This window comes from Oncorhynchus tshawytscha, linkage group LG11 (genome assembly GCF_018296145.1).
Source record: "Oncorhynchus tshawytscha isolate Ot180627B linkage group LG11, Otsh_v2.0, whole genome shotgun sequence".
NCBI classification, from domain to species: Eukaryota; Metazoa; Chordata; class Actinopteri; order Salmoniformes; family Salmonidae; genus Oncorhynchus; species Oncorhynchus tshawytscha.
In genome coordinates, this window is record NC_056439.1 from 15,538,078 (window position 1) to 15,556,758 (window position 18,681).

Here is an 18,681-nt window from a genome sequence, read left to right on the forward strand (position 1 = left end):
AGGATTGTGATCCTGAATCATTAGAGAAAAGTGATGGCCATTTCTGACCATTCACACTCTCATTGTGTCATTAACAGGTTCCCAAATCAGCTTGAATATGTGTGCATGTGTATCAGGATAATGAGGGGACCAGTTAGAGTGGTGCTGCTTTGGGTGTCTTGTATAAACCCAGTACACACACACACACTCCAATGTGTTCGGCTCAGAGGGCCCTCATCCAGATGACCACAGCAACAGGTCCTGTTTCACACCACAGCAATGGACCAGCTGAAAACATACTCCCTCTTTCTTTCATTACTTCTCATTTTCCCCTTCTTCCATTCTCCTTTACCACCTATGTTTCCCCCTCTTCCTCTTTACCTCTTCTCCTAGCCTCCTCTACATGTCTCCCCCTTTCCCCATTTCCTAACCTCCATTTCCTCCTCTGCCTCAACCCCCCCCTTCCCTTCCCTCTCTATCCACCTCTCCCTGACGTCTGTGCTATTCTGTGCAGTATTTGGCAGGCTAGCCAGACCACAGGTTCAGCCAGGAGGCTTGGTTTCACTCGAGCCCTACGGCCACGAGTAAACACATGTTATAACCTGTCATAGAGAGTGTGTCGAGAGTCACGCTCCTCTCATAAATGAAAACACAGGCGCTCAGTCTCCAACACGTCTGTGGCTTCGCTATTGTGGACCATAACCAACGCTGTCGTGTTTGAGGTGTCTTTCACCCACTGTATGTGTGTCTCTTTGTTTTGCTTCGAGAAGGGTCGCTGGGTGCACAGGCACGCACACGCACGTTCACACGTACCGAGGGCTTTCATGTTCCTGCGTTTTATATACACATCTCATTCCGAAATCATGGAGTTGGACCCCCCCTTTTCTGCTATAACAGCATCCACTCTTCTGGGAAGGCTTTCCACTAGAAGTTGGAACATTGCTGTGGGGACTTGCTTCCATTATGTCCACAAGAGCATTAGCGAGGTCGGGTACTGATGTTGGGCGATTAGGCCTGGCTCGCAGTCGTGTTCCAATTCACCCCAAAGGTGCTTGATGGGATTGAGGTCAGTGTTCTGTGCAGGCTAGTCAAGTTCTTCCATAACAATCTGAACAAACCATTTCTGTATGGACCTCACTTTGTGCATGGGGGCATTGTCATGCTGAAACAGGAAAGGGCCTTCTCCAAACTGTTGCCACAAAGTTGGAAGCACAGAATCGTCTAGAATGTATGCTGTAATTGTACCAGAGGCAGTTTGGAACTCAGTAGTGAGTGTTGCAAATGAGGTGAGAAATTTTTGACGCGCTTCAGCACTCAGCGGTCCCGTTCTGTGGGCTTGTGTGGCCTACCACTTCACGGCTGAGCCGTTGTTGCTCCTAGATGTTTCCACTTCACAATAACAGCACTTATAGTTGACCAGGACAGCTCTAGCAGGGCAGAAATTTGACGAACTGACTTGTTGGAAAGGTGGCATCCTATGATGGTACCATGTTGAAATTCACAGAGCTCTTCTACTGCCAATGTTTGTCTATGGATATTGCATGGCTGTGTGCTCGATTTTATATACCTGTTAGCAACAGAAATCCAATAACAGCTAATTTTGAGTTTTCCCCTCCCCACTCAGACCAATCTTAGAAAGTCTTTGCAAAATTCTTGATTGAGAAATTGCTATTTGCTAAGAAGCTATTTTTGTTTCTTTTTAAAATGTTTAATTGAAAACACAGTAAGGTACTTAATTGTTACCCAGAAAGGATTTGATACTGAGATAAAAACAGCTGCATTGGACTTTTAAACTCCCTGAACAGTTCTTCCATTCTTTCAGCGCCTCTCGCTCTCACCTACACTCCATCAGCACTCACACAGACAGAAATCACAGAGTAGCAAATCACAGTCAGCAGCAACAACTTTATTTTACTTTCCGTCTCTCCTCTACTCTCCTGTATTTTTTGAAAAGCAGCACTACACAGGATTGAGTATATGGATGAAGACGGGGGGAATCCGTTTATGGACCGCTCCTAGAAATTGTTTGTGAATGTTGGATGATTTGATGATGTTAAAAGACGTGTTGGTTTGAGTCTACGTCAGGGAGGTGAGGTCTGTCATCCAACCACAAACAGAGTCAGTAACCCTTTAGTCAGTGGTTTTCATTCTCACACCAGCCCCGTCTCGACCCAAACCAAATGTCTGTCTGCCTGTCTTTCCCATGGACAACTAAAAACCTCTTCAGTCACATCACACCATACAGCTGACACACACCCCTTCCCGAAACACCTTCTTAAGCCATCTAGACACCACCTGTCCTTAGCGTGTCTCAACTCCTGCCACACACCTCAGTGTACCACAACTTCATGGTGAACGAGGCACTTTGTTTATCTTGACAACTCAACCATGAGAGCACCAATTGTAAATGCAATGTTTGATGGTCTACACGTGGCACAAGTCTGGGGCGTCAAGATAAAATCAGTAACACGTTGGCCACAAAGCTTTCGGGAAACTCACCTCAGGTCTTGGAGACATGGTCATCTCCCTCAACCCATTACATCTCTGTACACCCCTGCCTTATCGCTAACCAACATCGCTAACACAAACCCTCACCAACAGCAAATAGCCCTGGGATTACAGCTAGCTAGCTACGTATCCTTGGTAATAACTACAGGACACATATTGCCTCCGTTTCTGGCCAACATGCTGTTGATGCTGTGCTTTGTTCTCCAGTTCACTTTCCTCCCTCTCTCCTTCTCTACCTCTCGCATCGTCTGTCAGGTTTAAATCGACAATATGGAGTAGATCGATACGGCGCTAACCTCTTTTTTCTAGGTGGTGTGGTAACATGAAAGATGTACCAGGAAGTGTCTGAGTCTAGGTGGTTCTAAGCAGTCTACTCTACGTTGTTATGAATAGTGTTGTAACACCCCCCTCATACACACAAAATGGGAGTATGACACAATGTCTTCTTAAATAAAAAGCGTTACAAGTGCATCGGCATACAAAATATTACCATGGTGTAAAAACAAACATTAACAACCATATAAATAAATTAATATCATATTTTATATATTTATATATCGTTGGGTACTTTTGATTTCTACTCTGTTCAGTAATTTGGTTTTCATTTTGAAAGGTGCCAGGTTAGAAGTTAATGTGGACTGTAGTAACTAGAGAACTTATTCATGATTAGCAAGCGGGGATGAAGGCATTGATAAAGTGTGTCAGCGGTTAACCTTTTTCAGTCTCTTCTTTCAGGCAACTTAGGTAGCAGAGCAACAGTCCATGCTCTTAAGTCTATTGGTTCTGTTCTGTTGTTTTCTAGTGGAAAGTTGGTCTCCTTCCAGAAAGGAAGTTCATGAGATTTGGAACTTTGGAACCTTAGAACCTGTAACATGTTCTGTTCTGAGTGTTGACAGTCCAGTTTTGAAAGCACCTCACCTTCCTTTTATTCTCCTTTTATACAAAAATAAACATTCTCTCGTCCTCTTTTCCAGACGCGTTTAGTTGGTCATCTCTTCCTGTCTATCTCTTGCCGTAGCTCTGTTCCAGATACTGCCTCACATCCTTCAGGTTGTAGAAAAAGGGTCCCTTCCCTCCAAGGTAGGCGATCTTCCTCCTCTGCACGATGCACACCCTCTCGTTGGACACACCGTAGGCCACGTTAGCATTGTTGTCCATGCAGTCGGCCACCAGCTGGCACTGAGATGGCAGGCTGAAGGACTCAATCAGCTTCTTGGCCGCCACCACCCTCTCCTCCAGTGATCGGTGCTTCCTGACCTCGAAGGAGCGCGGGCCCATAGCGGGCGCCACCCACCCGTCCGAGGGGTGTGCCTCGTCGATGTAGACCAGCAGGAAGTCGGCCACGTCTGAGAACTCCTCCACCAGCCGCCGGAAGGCGGGCAGGTGGCTGATGAAGGGGGGTCAGGTGGCCGAGCCGAAGTTCACCACAAGAGGGCGGTCCGACGACTCGAAGTCCAGCAGGCGGCACTCGTCCCCGGGATGAGGGCCCGTGGTGCTGGTCAAGCTGCTTCGCCGCCGGAGGCTACCAGGAACCTTGACCACTTTGGAGTTGGGTGCCTCAAAACCCAGTTTAACCTGCATGGGAGAGGAGGGAGGAAGAGAGAAAGAGAGAAAGAGAGGATGGTTAGCAACTGTTTGTATTGAGATGAACAGTCTTTCTAAAATAATAGAAAGGTTTGGTTTTGACAGTCAATCAAGTGTAGACCAGGCACAATAATATATACTGTACATTCATACATACACACACACTCGTACACACATGCCCACAACCATGCACACACACACACCCACAAAACACTAAATAATGCTTGACATGTTGTGAGGTGTCAAGTGCTAGACAGGACGTAATGGAAACTTGCACATTGAACTCACTGAGAATAACAAGCGCACAAAGCTGTCAATCAGGGCGAGCCTCAAGAATGAGTGTGTGTGTGTGTGTGTTAGTTGTGCGTGGGTCAGCTGTTTGTTCACCTGCACCCATTAAATTATTGCATCTGAGCTCCTAGAGTGTGAGGCTTTTCTTTTTCAAGTGTTCACCCGCCCGCAATTGCTAATTACCCATCCGCAACCGCCTGACTAAGCCTTCAGAAAGTTTTCACACCCCTTCACTTTTTCCACAATTTGTTTTGTTACAAGATGGGATTAAAATGGATTTAATTGTACATTTTTGTCAATGATCTACACAAAATACTCTGTAATGTCAAAGTGGAAAAAAAATTCTAACATTTGTAAAAGAAAGAACATGAAAAATAAAATACTAATGTATCTCAATTACATAAGCATTCAACCCTCTAGAATCACGTTTTGCAGCAATTACAGCTGTGAGTCTTTCTGGGTAACTCTCTAAGAGCTTTGCAAACCTGGATTGTACAATATTTGCATATTATTCTTCTTCAATCTCCAAGCAGTTGACCGTTGCTAGACAGCATTTTAAAGTCTTGCCATCAATTTTAAAGGCTATTTAAGTCAAAACTGTAATTAAGTCAATCAGGAACATACAATGTCATCATGGTAATCAACTCCAGTGTATTTTTGGCTTTGTGTTTTAGGCTATTATCCCGCTGAAAGGATTAATTTGTCTCCAAGTGTCTGTTGGAAATTCCTCTAGGATTTTGACTGTGTTTAGCACTATTCTGTTTCTTTTTATCAACAAAAAAACTCCCTAGTCCTTGCCGATGACAGGCATACCCATAACATGCTGCAGCCAGCACCGTGCTTGAAAATCAGGAGTGGTACTCAGTGACGTGTTGTGTTGGATTTGCTTTGTATTCAGGACATAAAGTTAATTTGTCACATTTCTTGCAGTTTTACTTTAGTGCCTTACTGCAAAGAGGATGCATGTTTTGGAGGGGGGGATTCTGTACAGGCTTCCTTCTTTTCACTCAGTTAATCTGTGTTTGAAAATCACTGCTCCAATGAGAGGCCCATACAGATAATTGTATGTGTGGGATACGGAGATGAGGTAGTCATTCAAAAATCATGTTTAACACCATAGTCCATGCTAATTATTTTGTGAATTGTTAAGAACATTTTTCCTCCTGAACTTATTTATGCTTGCCATAACAAAAGGGTTAAATACTTCTTTCTCAAATCATAATTCCACATTGATATTATTGGTTATTGTGTGTAGGCCAGTGACTCAAAATCTAAATGTAATCCATTATTAATCCAGGATCCACAACAAAATGTGGAAAAAGTCAAGGGATGTGAATCATTTCTGAAGGCACTGTATATGAGACAAAGTGAACATCTGACCCTAACCCACTAATATAGAAAAGGCACACTAGGCTACAGTCAGAGATTGCGGAAACGTTTTATTTGACAGACGTTGCAGAATTTTGGGGGGGACTAACATAGATATGTTTGTGCTTATATTTCCGACAATTTTGTAGGCTTTTTGTTAATCAACTTGTTTATAATTAGACACATGCAGCTTCTCTTCTGTCATTATATGTTGCCCTAGAAGACTAAATAAACCTTTGCTCACCAGAATGTCACAAATCAATAGAATGAATGCTTCAATCTAGTTGACATCGGTCAAGTTTTCTCTGGTTCTTTCACAGAGCAAAGACGTTTTAGGGACCGGGGACAAAATGCAATAACTCGACAACAAAAAGAAAACGGGAAAATGTTCAAATGACATCAATTTGACTGGTTGTGAAAGCTGTGAAAAACGACCCAACATGTTTCTGGGAAGATTTCAGTTCGGCTTGGATGCATATTTTATGTGTTTGAAATACTATCAGCTTTTATGATGCTGATAAATATAGCACCAATACAGACGGTATCCAATGGTACATTTGCATTCTGTCAAGATGCTGAAAGAAATAAATAATATTTCTCCACTCTTCTTCTCGAGTGAAAATGTTGCCTACATTTGGTGTATAATTTTACTGCAAGAAATGCTTGAGATTATATTCAGGCTATATGAGAGGTTATAGACCTACAGTCAGTGTCCAGATTTCAGTTCCCATTTAACCCATCTGAAAAGTACACTTGACGTGCCATGGGCCTATTTGAAGTCCCCATCTTGTGACGGTTGAATTTGTATCGCGCCTCACAATCACTGCCATCAGCTTTTACAACTTCACCAAATCTTTCCCCAAGATGACTTTTCTGACCCTCCCTTCTCTTTACTTTCAGCTCCATCTCAAAGCTTTTCTCTTATTGAATTAAACTCTGACATTGTCCTTTTTCCCTCCTTGGATGGACATGAACATTTTCTGCCTTTCCCCAACGGGCACGTGCGTGCGTATGTGTGCGCCATCGCGCGCATGGTGATTTTGTCCATCCGCCCCAGACACGATCAGGACACGCAGGTTGGAAGATCAAAACAAACTTTGAACCATTAAGTTGGGTCACAGGTCAAAACATATTTAAAACATTCACGGGCATTTAGCTAGCTGACTTGCTGTTGCTCGCTATTTTGTCTTGGGATATTAACACTGGGTTGTTATTTTACCGGATATGTACAAGGTCCTTTTTTTTTTGCTGGATCTTTGTCGAATTTTGACCCATTTTGAGTCACAGAAAATCTGTTGTTCTTTATTCTGACAATTAATGCACAGATAAAAGGGGAAGCCCAGTTCATTTCTAGAAATCTCTCCTTGTTCAGTCTTCTTCTCTGGATTTGATACGATGGTTGACAACCAACTTTCAAGTGCATTATCGCAGTGTGTGTGTGTGTGTGTGTGTACATTATCCAAGCCAAGAGTCATTCATCAAAGTGAGATGGAGAGTGCTGGACAGAAGTGCTTGCCTCCCCATGATCTCAATCCCCACTCGAACACACGCACACAAATTTGCCTCCCCATGACAGCTCTAGAACATTGTAAATCTTCCTAAATGTTTTTCTTAGGTCATTTTGGAGTCAAAGGTCCGTTCTAGGTATTTTACATCAGTAAGTGATTAGATGTATTGAATTGACCAGTACACATGATAGACTTCCCCAAGTCACTTTCATACATCTTACATACCTCTTTCATCCGGTCAGTCAGCAGCCTAAGAGTTGAAAAGAGTGTGAGTGCTGTTGTGGTAAGAGTCTTTTGACACTAACATTGTAATACTCTGTAACAGCCCCGACGCTGATTAGGCATGACTCATGAGAGTTCAGGAAAAGGTAGAACAGTTTAGTGTTTAGTAGGAGTTGGTGACGTAGACACAGCATGGGACAGGAGAGAGAGGGAAGAAGGGGAGAGAGAGAAGGAGAGGAGGAAGAGGGGTGGAAACAGATAGAGGAGAGAGAGGGATGCCAGAGTAAGAAAGAGACAGGGACTGAACGACAGAGAGGCAGGGAGAAGGGAAGAAAGAGGGCATGAGAGAGGGAAAACCCACCCACATATCTGCGGGGACTGCGGGTTATGAGTCAATTTGTGTGCGTGTGTGTGTGTGCGTGCGTGCTTGCGTGCATTAACCATGCCAAGAGTCATTCATCAAATTGGGATGGAGTGTGTTGGCCAGAAATGCTTGCCTCCCCATCTCAATCCCCACTAGAACACAGCAAACTTTCCTCCCCATGACAGATTTTCTTAGGTCATTTTGGAGTCAAAGGTCCGTTCTAGGTATTTTACATCAGTAAGTGATTAGATGTATTGAATTGACCAGTACACATGATAGACTTCCCCAAGTCACTTTCATACATCTTACATACCTCTTTCATCCGGTCAGTCAGCAGCCTAAGAGTTGAAAAGAGTGTGAGTGCTGTTGTGGTAAGAGTCTTTTGACACTAACATTGTAATACTCTGTAACAGCCCCGACGCTGATTAGGCATGACTCATGAGAGTTCAGGAAAAGGTAGAACAGTTTAGTGTTTAGTAGGAGTTGGTGACGTAGACACAGCACAACAGGAGAGAGAGGGAAGGAGGGGAGAGAGAGAAGGAGAGGAGGAAGAGAGGTGGAAACAGATAGAGGAGAGAGCCAGGGTAAGAAAGAGCCAGGGACTGAACGAGAGGCAGGGAGAAGGGGAAGAAAGAGGGCATGAGAAAGGGAAAAAGAAGGAGTGAGAGAGAGAGGCTGGAAGAAAGGAGAAAGGATGGAGAAAAAGAGAGGAGGAACGTGACAATAATACAACAGAGGATCAAATTATCAAGAAGGGGTCAGAGGGGAGAGGTGGGGGAATCCTTGACCAAATTACCCAAAACTAGACGACCGCATTCTTCAGTAACTAACTTCATGCATGTGTTTCATGCATATAAAATGTGTAAATCCATACTGTACTACCTGGCTAGCAAAATGCCTATGTGTCAGATGATCTGTGTTAAAGTTTACATGTGCACCTGGCTACCTGCCTGATGTGTCTGGTTAGGACTGACACAACGATGTCTGTTTGGCTTGAGAGTTAAAATGTAACATTTAGGAGAAGCCAGACCTCTGAATTTCCAAGTAACTGAGGGTGAATGGCCCTCAGGGTTTTGACTGTCTGGGGGCCAAAGTTCATCACTTTTTAGATCAGATAACCTACATTTGATTTGATATTAAAGTTCAACATGCTGATTTAAACAAGGTGACCCATGGACATGGTCTCAGCTGGCAAGATAAGAATTCAGCAATGCAGAAATAGTATAATTGTCCTTTCAGAATGAATGAATGAATGAATGAATGAATGAATGAATGAATAAAACAAATACTATACACTGCTTTTGAAATGGCAAGAGTTACAGAGAAGCATACCTAGCTAGATCGTTTTTTTGTGCTGCAGCCTGGTCTCATAGACTAGGCGTAACATAGTAAATATATATCCTTGACACTGAAATTTGTATGATATGTTATGTTTGGCAAGGTTACATAAGACAGATGGTTACTTAAGACAAAAACTAAAGTAAGGTGGTTGGTCATGGTGGAGGGGTGGGCTCGTAATGTGAACATCTAGGAACCCAATGGTTGCTAGTTTGAATCTCATCATAGACAACTTTAGCATTTTAGACAATTAGCTACTTTTCAACTTCTTACTACTTTTTAGCTACTTTGCAACTACTTAGCTTGTTAGCTAACACCTACTCTAACCATAACCCTTTAACCTAACTCCTAAACGTGACACTAAGCTTAATCCTAACCACTAACCCTTAGCATGGCTAACATTAGCCACCTAGCTGGAATTCGTAACATATACTAAGTTTTGCAAATTCGCAACATACTGTACGTTAAGCAAATTCGTAACATATTGTATGTTTGCAAGTCTTAACTGACTTGTCTAATTAAATAAAGGTTAAATACAAAAAATTGAATAGAACTGGGTGATGGACATCCACAAATTAATACCATACAAAACGTGACAATATACTAAAATAAGTTGACAGATTTACATACAGAGTAATACAAAATGCTCTGAGACCAGGTTGTGTGCTGAAGTGGTTTTGAACAACTTTTATGCATGATGCCATTCTGACTCTTTTAGAGAACACTATTTTACCGCCACAATGCCCAAGACCTGTGGGTGTGTTGTGCACAGGTATACCACAATACAACTTCCTACAACTCATAGTAAAACCACAAACTCTAACTAAAGCGTAGCCTGCAGTGACTTTATATATATATATGACAATACAACATGGTTCATTACCTGTTTATATGCATCCAGCAGGAAGCTGTTCCATATGGACCGGAGCCCTGCCGAGGTCAGCATGCGCTGCCACTCTCCCCCGCCGCTGCCCGAGCAGCTCAGTAAGGACACTAGGCGCTTCACCAGCACCACCGAGTCGTAGAGCGCGAGGAACAAACAGTTGGAGAAGAAACCGGGCAGGATCTGGAGAGTGACCAGTAGGTCCACGCTGCCAGCCCCCATTTTATTTTAGGTTTCTGTTCCCAGACTAAACGCGACTCCAGAGGCAGCGCAGCTCTGTCTCGGTTTTAGCTGCTTTCCAAACACATTCCGCGCCGGCTGGTGTGCTCCTCTGCTGTCCCCTGCTCGCTGTCTAACACGTTCACACACTTGCATAAATATGTCTCTGTCCCCTCTATGGAAGGTGCGCGGTCTTTATTATGATGCTCGCATTTCAACCGAGTGCGATCTGACTTGACTTGGACCGCACAAATGAATTGACACACGGGGATAAAGAGAGACAGGAGAGGGCTCAAGGAGCGTATCTGAGGGTTGAGAGCTGGGCTCCGCTGGTGCCAAAAGTGCTATAAGGGCTATTTCTTCGCCCTTTGCAATTGCTTCTGTGCTCCGACGAGAATCCCTCTCCGACGTAGCAGTCTTTTTTTTATACCGTAAACCATTCGCCTCGGTGATATAGCTCCAGGCTTATCTTGTGGCAAGATCATGACGTCACGACGATGGCTCTCCATCTCTCGTGCGCGCGTCGGGGATAGCACTTCGGGGTAATATAACACGTGGAAACTGAGACGGTTGGCCAACCCTACAAGGAACTTTTCCAAAACAATCATACAGAAAATAGTCTCCTTTAGATGTAATGACTTTCCATCCCAGACTTGAGCATGCAAAATAAAGGGTTTTATGTAGTCATCAAATCAAACGTGATACAGTATAAAGCACATTTCTTAAAACAAAATGCAGTTCAAAGTGATTAAACTGAAAATGATCTGTAACTAGCAGTGCAGTCAAAAACGTGATTTTTATATACTATGAGGTTGGAATAATACTGTGAAATGGTGAAAATTATGATAATGCATTTTTAGTGTAATGAGATGTTTGAAAAGACACCTGAAATATCAGTCTCTTTTGGTGGAATGGAGTTTTGGCCTTCTATGGTGACATCACCATGCAGTAAATTAGAAAGAAAGAGACAGAAATAGAGTTCCAAGCCTTTCTGCCAATAACAGCAAACGTTCAGTTTTCCCTTCCCTACTCAGACCAGATCTCTATGTGAGTGGAGTTGAGCTGTTGGAAATCCCACACATTGTTTACAGAGTGGTCTTTGCACACTGCTCTGGCTCAACATCCCCCCCTCCACAAAAAAAATCTCTCAGGGCTCACATCATAGGATGTAGGCTATTAAACAAGGACCTAGTGATGATGTGTGGCTAATTTGTTAAAAAAACAAATAGCTTTTATTTTTGACCATTTCAATTCAAAACAATCACAGTAAAGTACTTAAAGGGGCAATCATCTGTTGCTACATCCATTTTTCAGACTTGATTCTTGAAGAATATAACTTATAAGTGCCTCATGAGCTTAGTTCAACTAGTTCAACTATCATATCCCATTAGAACCAAACTTTTTAAGCTTGTTTAATTCAATATTTGTAAACAAAGAAAATGTAAACAAACACTATATATCTTCAAAACATGGTTAACACTGTAAGTTTGATTCACACTCCAACACTCAGACATAATTTACAAACGAAACATGTGTGTTTAGTGAGTCCGCCGATCAGAAGCAGTAAGGATGACCAGGGATGTTCTCTTGATAAGTGCGTGAATTGGACTGTTTTCCTGTCCTTGCAAGCACTCAAATGTAATGAGTACTTTTGGGTGTCAGGAAAAATGTATGGAGTAAAAAGTACATTATTTTCTTTAGGAATGTAATGAAGTTAAAGTAGTCAAAAATATAAATAGTAATGTAAAGTACAGATACCCCCAAAAATGACATAGTACTTTAAAATATTTGTACTTAAGTACTTTACACCACTGGTAACAATTAAGTATTTTTCTCTGATTTATTTTAATTCAAATGGTCAAAAGAGACAAAAGAGGTTCTTAGCAAAGAGCAATTTCTCAATCAAGAATTTGACTAGAACTGTCTGGGTGTGGTTTGAGTGGGGAGGGGAAAACTGAACTAGCAGTTAATGTCAGAGGTTTGGAACTCTCTTATTGGTCAATTGACTCATTTTACTGCCCTTTTTTCAAACAGCTCTTACATTAAAAGAGCATTATCATAATTGTCACACTTTCAAAGTATTATTCCAACCTTATAGTGTGGGAATGTGTATACAACACAGGAAGTCACATTTATGACTGCTCTGGGCCTTTAAGAAAATAAAAACAAACGAATGCTTAGTTTTGCAAACCCCAGTGTTTTTAAGAACCCAAGTAAAGTTACTGTATATATATATATATATATATATATATATATATATATTCAATATAATATTGTTTTCCATAGAGTGTCTCTGTATTTAACAGCTCATCTCAGCTAGAGTGGACAAAAGCGTTAACAGACTTGGATTTGTTTTCTAGGAAAGAGTAAATCACCTTATGGCTGTGGCCTGTCAAAATGAACACCTGTCCCTCCTCCTTCAGCTGACCCAAGTCAACATCTCCTACCCAGCCCAGTGACCCACTCAGGGAAAAAAGGAGCCTGACGTTATGATTATTAATTGATAGCTTACATCTGAATTTTGATTGAATGTCATGTATGTAATGTGTTGACAAAAATAAAGGTTATAATCTGATAGGGATGGAGAGTTAGGGGGGAGTCAGAGAGAAAGAACAAGAGAGACCAGGTAAAGGGGGCAGAGAGAGATAGGCCAAGACAGTGGTAGAGAGAGGGTGCAGAGGGAGAGATTGAAGGGGGGATCTCAGTGTGATCTCTAAGAAATGTCTGGGGTGACGTTGGTAAACAGGTTTGATGTGATTGTCACTGGACATCTGCCATGTGGGACATTCAGACCTTTGATGAACTCATTATGTACACCTCATGATGACTCACTCACTGCTTTAAAGCGTCAGTCAGCAGTTGAAACAATAACCAAGCGTACTCCCCACCCCTGTTTTGGTAAAAAGCTGAGGGATAGGGTTGGAGAAATGTAAGCACTCTCAAATTCCTAGACAGCTATGGATGCAAGAATTGACCATTCATTATAGTTTTTACCATGTTTTGAGGCTATTTTTACATTTGTTTACAAACATTGGCGTGACACAATCTTATATTTTGGGTTCTGATGGGCTACAACAGTTGAACTAAGCACATTTTAAAGTTATTTTCTTCAAGACTCAATGGGTATGCAGTATATCCTTAATTTATAAGTACAAAAATGGATGTAGCAACTAATGATTCCAACTTTAACTGCCTTATAACCGTTATAACGTCATGCTATAATTCTTTGAAAACTTATAAACACCACAGGCAGGGGAATCCGTAACGGTATGTCGATAATCCATCCTCTCGCTCTCATCTCCCTACCGTCATCTGCACTGTACTCAGAAACATAAGCCCATCCAAATCTGTGTAAATGAAGGAAACTAGATAGGACTTTGAGGACGTCACTTGAGACCAAAGGTGGGTGAATCTTACCCTGTGCCCGCAATGGTTTGCGTGGGTGCTGGGTAACATTGGCCAGCACTGTTTTAGACTTTTGAGATGCACACAAGGAGGGTATGGCATGCCAACCAGGACACCAGCTAAAATTAAAGGGGCAATTAGCAGTTGTTTCTTAATTATAATTTTTTTGAACTTTACAGAGCGCTTAGGAGCTGTAGATTGTGTTTCTTATGTTCAAAGAGGTGACGCCATATCCAAACACTTCAGTTTGACAACAGTTTTACCTTACATCGAACATGGTGTCGATTAAAATGAATAGCCAGGCAGTTTTATAGGAAGGAGCAGCAGGTAGCCTAGTGGTTAGAGCGTTGGGCCAGTAACCGAAAGGTCGCTAGATTGAATCCCCAAACTGATGTCGTGTCTTTGGCTCTGCCGGATTAAGTGATATGCTATTCTATAAAATTATTTTTCCGTAATTAATATTACCTTATGGAGTAAATTGGCTGGTAAATTGGGTACGTTGTAGTAACGTCGTTGTGTGGTAGATGGGATACTCTATCTGTTCCTTCCTAACCTGCGTTTGCAGCGGCTGTTGCTAACGCAACGGCTAGGAGGTATCACTTCTGTAGTGAATAAGAGTTCAAAGTTCATACCATTCGCAACCAAAGCTCACGCTGATGTTGGCTTTGTTCTGTAGTTATTATCTGAACCATTCTGACATTGGACCGTCGTCCTCACATCCTCGGAACAGGAGGTTATATTGTCGTCAAGGCTTTATATAGGAAGGGAGAGGAGGGCGTGTTTGAAAAGTTTTATAGCCCATGTTCCTTCCCAGGGGCGGGCCACTGATTGAGCAGATTGACCTTGTGAAAACCCAAATCTCACATTTTAGAAGCTAAAATCACATTTCATCCCATCACGAATAATTTCATATTCAAACATTTAACTTGAACAACAATTCCATGTGAATCCGATAACTCTGTTGTGTAGACTTTCCACTGTAGAGTTTATGTAATCTTATCATTGATGAGAATGTCTCAGATGACAACCGAACTGACATCATATTCATTAAGTACCACCGCATATGTTCAATTGGTCGGATTACCAGAATATAGTTCATTTCCCCCCACCTTCTGATGTTCCCAGAATCTCTATGTTAACCAAGGGTTTTGCAAATGTAACATAAGTAGGGTAGAGAGAGGAAAAAGGGGGGAAGAGGTATTTATGACTGTCATAAACTTATCCCCAGGCCAACGTCATGACACTGACAACGTAAAAATCTGTCATTCTGCCCCTGAACAAGGCAGTTAACTCACTGTTCCTAGGCCATTGTTGTAAATAAGAATGTGTTCTTAACTGAATTGCCTAGTTAAATAAAGGTCAAATTAAAATAGGAGTTAGTGTGTTATAAAGAGGTGATGTCTTGGCTAAACAACAAAGTTTCCTAAAATTATAGCATGGGGTTATAGGGCATATATAGGGCATACAGCATAAGTAGTGTATGTATGTGTATATATATAGTAGGATACTCCAGCAGGAGTCGGAGCTGGAGCCAGATTGTCACGTTCTGACCTTAGTTTCTTTTTTATGTATTTGTGTTAGGTTGGTCAGGGAGTGAGTTGGGGTGGGTTGTCTATGTTATTTTTTCTATGTTATATTTTCTACGTGTTTGCCTAGTATGGATCTCAATCAGAGGCAGGTGTCATTCGTTGTCTCTGATTGAGAATCATACTTAGGTATCCTTTTCCCACCTGTGTTTTGTGGGTGATTATTTTCTGTTTAGTGTTTTCTGCACCGCACAGGACTGTTTCGTTTTTTTCACGTTGTTATTTTGTATTTCAGTGTTCAGTAATAAAACATCATGAACACATACCACGCTGCGCATTGGTCTGATATTTCATACTCGTCGTCAGACGACGAAGACAACCTTTACACAGATAAATATAGTGTGCTCTATCTAACTAGTTCTTCCAGGTAAAACATATATTATTAATGGGACTTCCTGGAAAATAAAGGTTAAAAAACATAAAACCAAACAACAAATATATAACCACAACATGTAAAGAGTTGGTCCTATGTTTCATGAACTGAAATAAAAGATCCCAGAAATGTTCCATACGCACAAAATATGATTTATATCTAATTTTGAGGATTACGTTTCAGTGGCTGTCAATAGCTGATCAAATGGAGTGAGCATTTGGGTCATTACTTGTGGTTGTAGCTGACTGAGGTTAGGTTAGCGTTACAGGTTGGGTTTAGGGACAGGGTTAAGGACTGTAAAACACAAGATCCGGACATCACTGTACCTGTAGGTGTCACAGTTATTACGTATCAAATAAATAGTGGGAGTTTCAGGGAAGGTGATGCATGGGCGGATTGGCCATTTTGCAATTCATTGGGGTGGGCTGGTTTGAAATTTAATATATATTTTTATTTTTTTACACGGCCGGCAGCCCATGAGCCGGTCTTTTTAAAATACTTTTGTGCAAATTCTCTGTTGTCATAATAATCTACACTCCCGGTCAAAAATTTCAGAACACCAACTCGTTCAAGGGTTTGTCTTTATTTTTTCTGTTTTCTACATTGTAGAATAACTATGAAAACATCAATAACACATATGGAATCATGTAGTAACCAAAAAGGTGATAAACAAATCAAAATAGCCTAAACATTGATAAAACAATTAAAATACAGACAGGCATCTCTGTTTTGTCCGAGTTTAAAAGTAGAACATTTCCAGCCATCCACTTTCTTATGTCTGAACACAGGCTCCCAGCGAGAGCAATTTTGGGGCTTCACCATGTTTCATCAAAATGTACAGCTGTCTGTCATCCGCATAGCAGTGAAAGTTAACATTATGTTTCCCAATGACATCACCAAGAGGTAAAATATATAGTGAAAACAATAGTGGTCCTAAAACGGAACATTGAGGAACACCGAATTTACAGTTGATTTGTCAGAAGACAAACCATCCACAGAGACAAACTGATATCTTTCTGACAGATAAGATCTAAACCAGGCCAGAACTTGTCCGTGTAGACCAATTTGGGTTTCCAATCTCTCCAAAAGAATGTGGTGATCGATGTATCAAAAGCAGCACAAGGAGCACGACGACAGATGCAGAGCCTCGGTCTGACGCCATTAAAAGGTAATTTACCACCTTCACAAGTGCAGTCTCAGTGCTATGATGGGGTCTAAAACCAGACTGAAGTGTTTCGTATACATTGCTTGTCTTCAGGAAGGCAGTGAATTGCAAAAGCTTTTTAAAAAAAAATTGAGAGGAATGGGAGATTCGATATAGGCCGATAGTTTTTTATATTTTCTGGGTCAAAGATTGGCTTTTTAAGAGAGGCTTTATTACTGCCACTTTTAGTGAGTTTGGTACACATCTGGTGGATAGAGAGTCGTTTATTATGTTCAGCATAGGAAGGCCAAGCACAGGAAGCAGTTCTTTCAGTAGTTTAGTTGGAATAGGGTCCAGTATGCAGCTTGAGGATTTAGAGGCCATGATTATTTTCATCATTGTGTCAAGAGATATAATAAAACACTTGTCTCTCCCTTCATCCTAGGTCCTGGCAGAGTTGTGCAGACTCAGGACAACTGAGCTTTGGAGGAATACGCAGATTTAAAGAGGAGTCTGTAATTTGCTTTCTAATGATCATGATCTTTTCCTCAAAGAGGTTCATGAAGTAATCACTGCGGAAGTGAAAGTCATCCTCTCTTGGGGAATGCTGCTTTTTAGTTAGCTTTGCGACAGTATCAAAAATACATTTTGGATTGTTCTTATTTTCCTCAATTAAGTTGGAAAAATAGTTTGATTGAGCAGCAGTGAGGGCTCTTCGATAGTGCATGGTACCGTCTTTCCAAGCTAGTAGGAAGACCTCCAGTTTGGTGTGACGCCATTTCCATTCCAATTTTCTGGAAGCTTGCTTCAGAGCTCGGGTATTTTCTGTATACCAGAGAGCTAGTTTATTATGACAAATGTTTTTTGTTTTTAGGGGTGCAACTGCATCTAGGGTATTGTGCAAGGTTAAATTGAGTTCCTCAGTTAGGTGGTTAACTGATTTTTGTACTCTGACGTCCTTGAGTAGGCGGAGGGAGTCTGGAAGGGCATCTAGGAATCTTTGGGTTGTCTGAGAATTTGTAGCATGACTTTTGATGATCCTTGGTTGGGGTCTGATCAGATTATTTGTTGCGATTGCAAACGTAATAAAATGGTGGTCCAATAGTCCAGCATTACTTGTTTTCCACCATCATTTGCAAATAAATTCCTTAAAAATCCTACAATGTGACTTTCTGGATTTTTTTTCTCATTTTGTCTGTCATAGTTGAAGTGTACCTATGATGAAAATTACAGGCCTCTCTCATCTTTTTAAGTGGGAGAACTTGCACAATTGGTGGCTGACTAAATACTTTTTTCCCCCCTGTACCTGGTTCCCCTGCATTCTCATAGTTAAAAATGTTTTCTAGGTGTCTAATGTTGTCTCCAATATATCTTCCTTTTGTGAATTCTGTCTGATTGTGAGGAGTAATGTCCAGCAGCACCTTTTCAATTCTTCAAGCAATACATTTTGCCAATATTTTTTTGCGTCGCAACATTGAAGGGTGAGTGGCCTCCATTTTTTTTTAAAGCGATTGGGTCAATGTATTGCTCCCTGGCTTCAGTAGAAGAGAGATCCGTTCCTCTTTTTGTGTGTTTATTTACATACGAGTAATTAAAACATGATAGTACTGTATTGGATAAAGCAATCAATTAATCACATTTATTTATAAAGCCCTTTTTACATCAGTAGATATATCACAAAGTGCTTGTACAGAAATCCAGCCTAAAATACCAAAGAGCAAGCAATGCAGATGTAGAAGCACGGTGGCTAGGAAAACTCCATAGAAAGGCAGGAACCTAGGAAAAAACCCAGAGAGGAACCAAGCTCTGAGGGGTGGCCAGTCCTGTTCCGGCTGTGCCGGTGGAGATAATAAGAGTACATGGCCATTAAGGTTAGATCATTCTTCAAGATGTTCAAACATGAATTGAT

The 18,681-nt window shown here is 41.4% G+C and overlaps 1 protein-coding gene across 1 annotated transcript; it reads right to left on the reverse strand.

Moving 5' to 3' along the window:
- Nucleotides 1-1,864: 1,864 nt before the first annotated feature.
- Nucleotides 1,865-10,707, reverse strand: LOC112261480 (type II iodothyronine deiodinase-like). Its single transcript, XM_024436841.2, has 2 exons — nucleotides 10,046-10,707; nucleotides 1,865-4,062 (listed from the first exon to the last, which is right to left on the reverse strand). Exons 1-2 carry the CDS (start codon nucleotides 10,265-10,267, stop codon nucleotides 3,490-3,492), a joined length of 795 nt encoding a protein of 264 aa, XP_024292609.1. The 5' UTR covers nucleotides 10,268-10,707; the 3' UTR covers nucleotides 1,865-3,489.
- Between the last annotated feature and the right edge of the window lie 7,974 nt (nucleotides 10,708-18,681).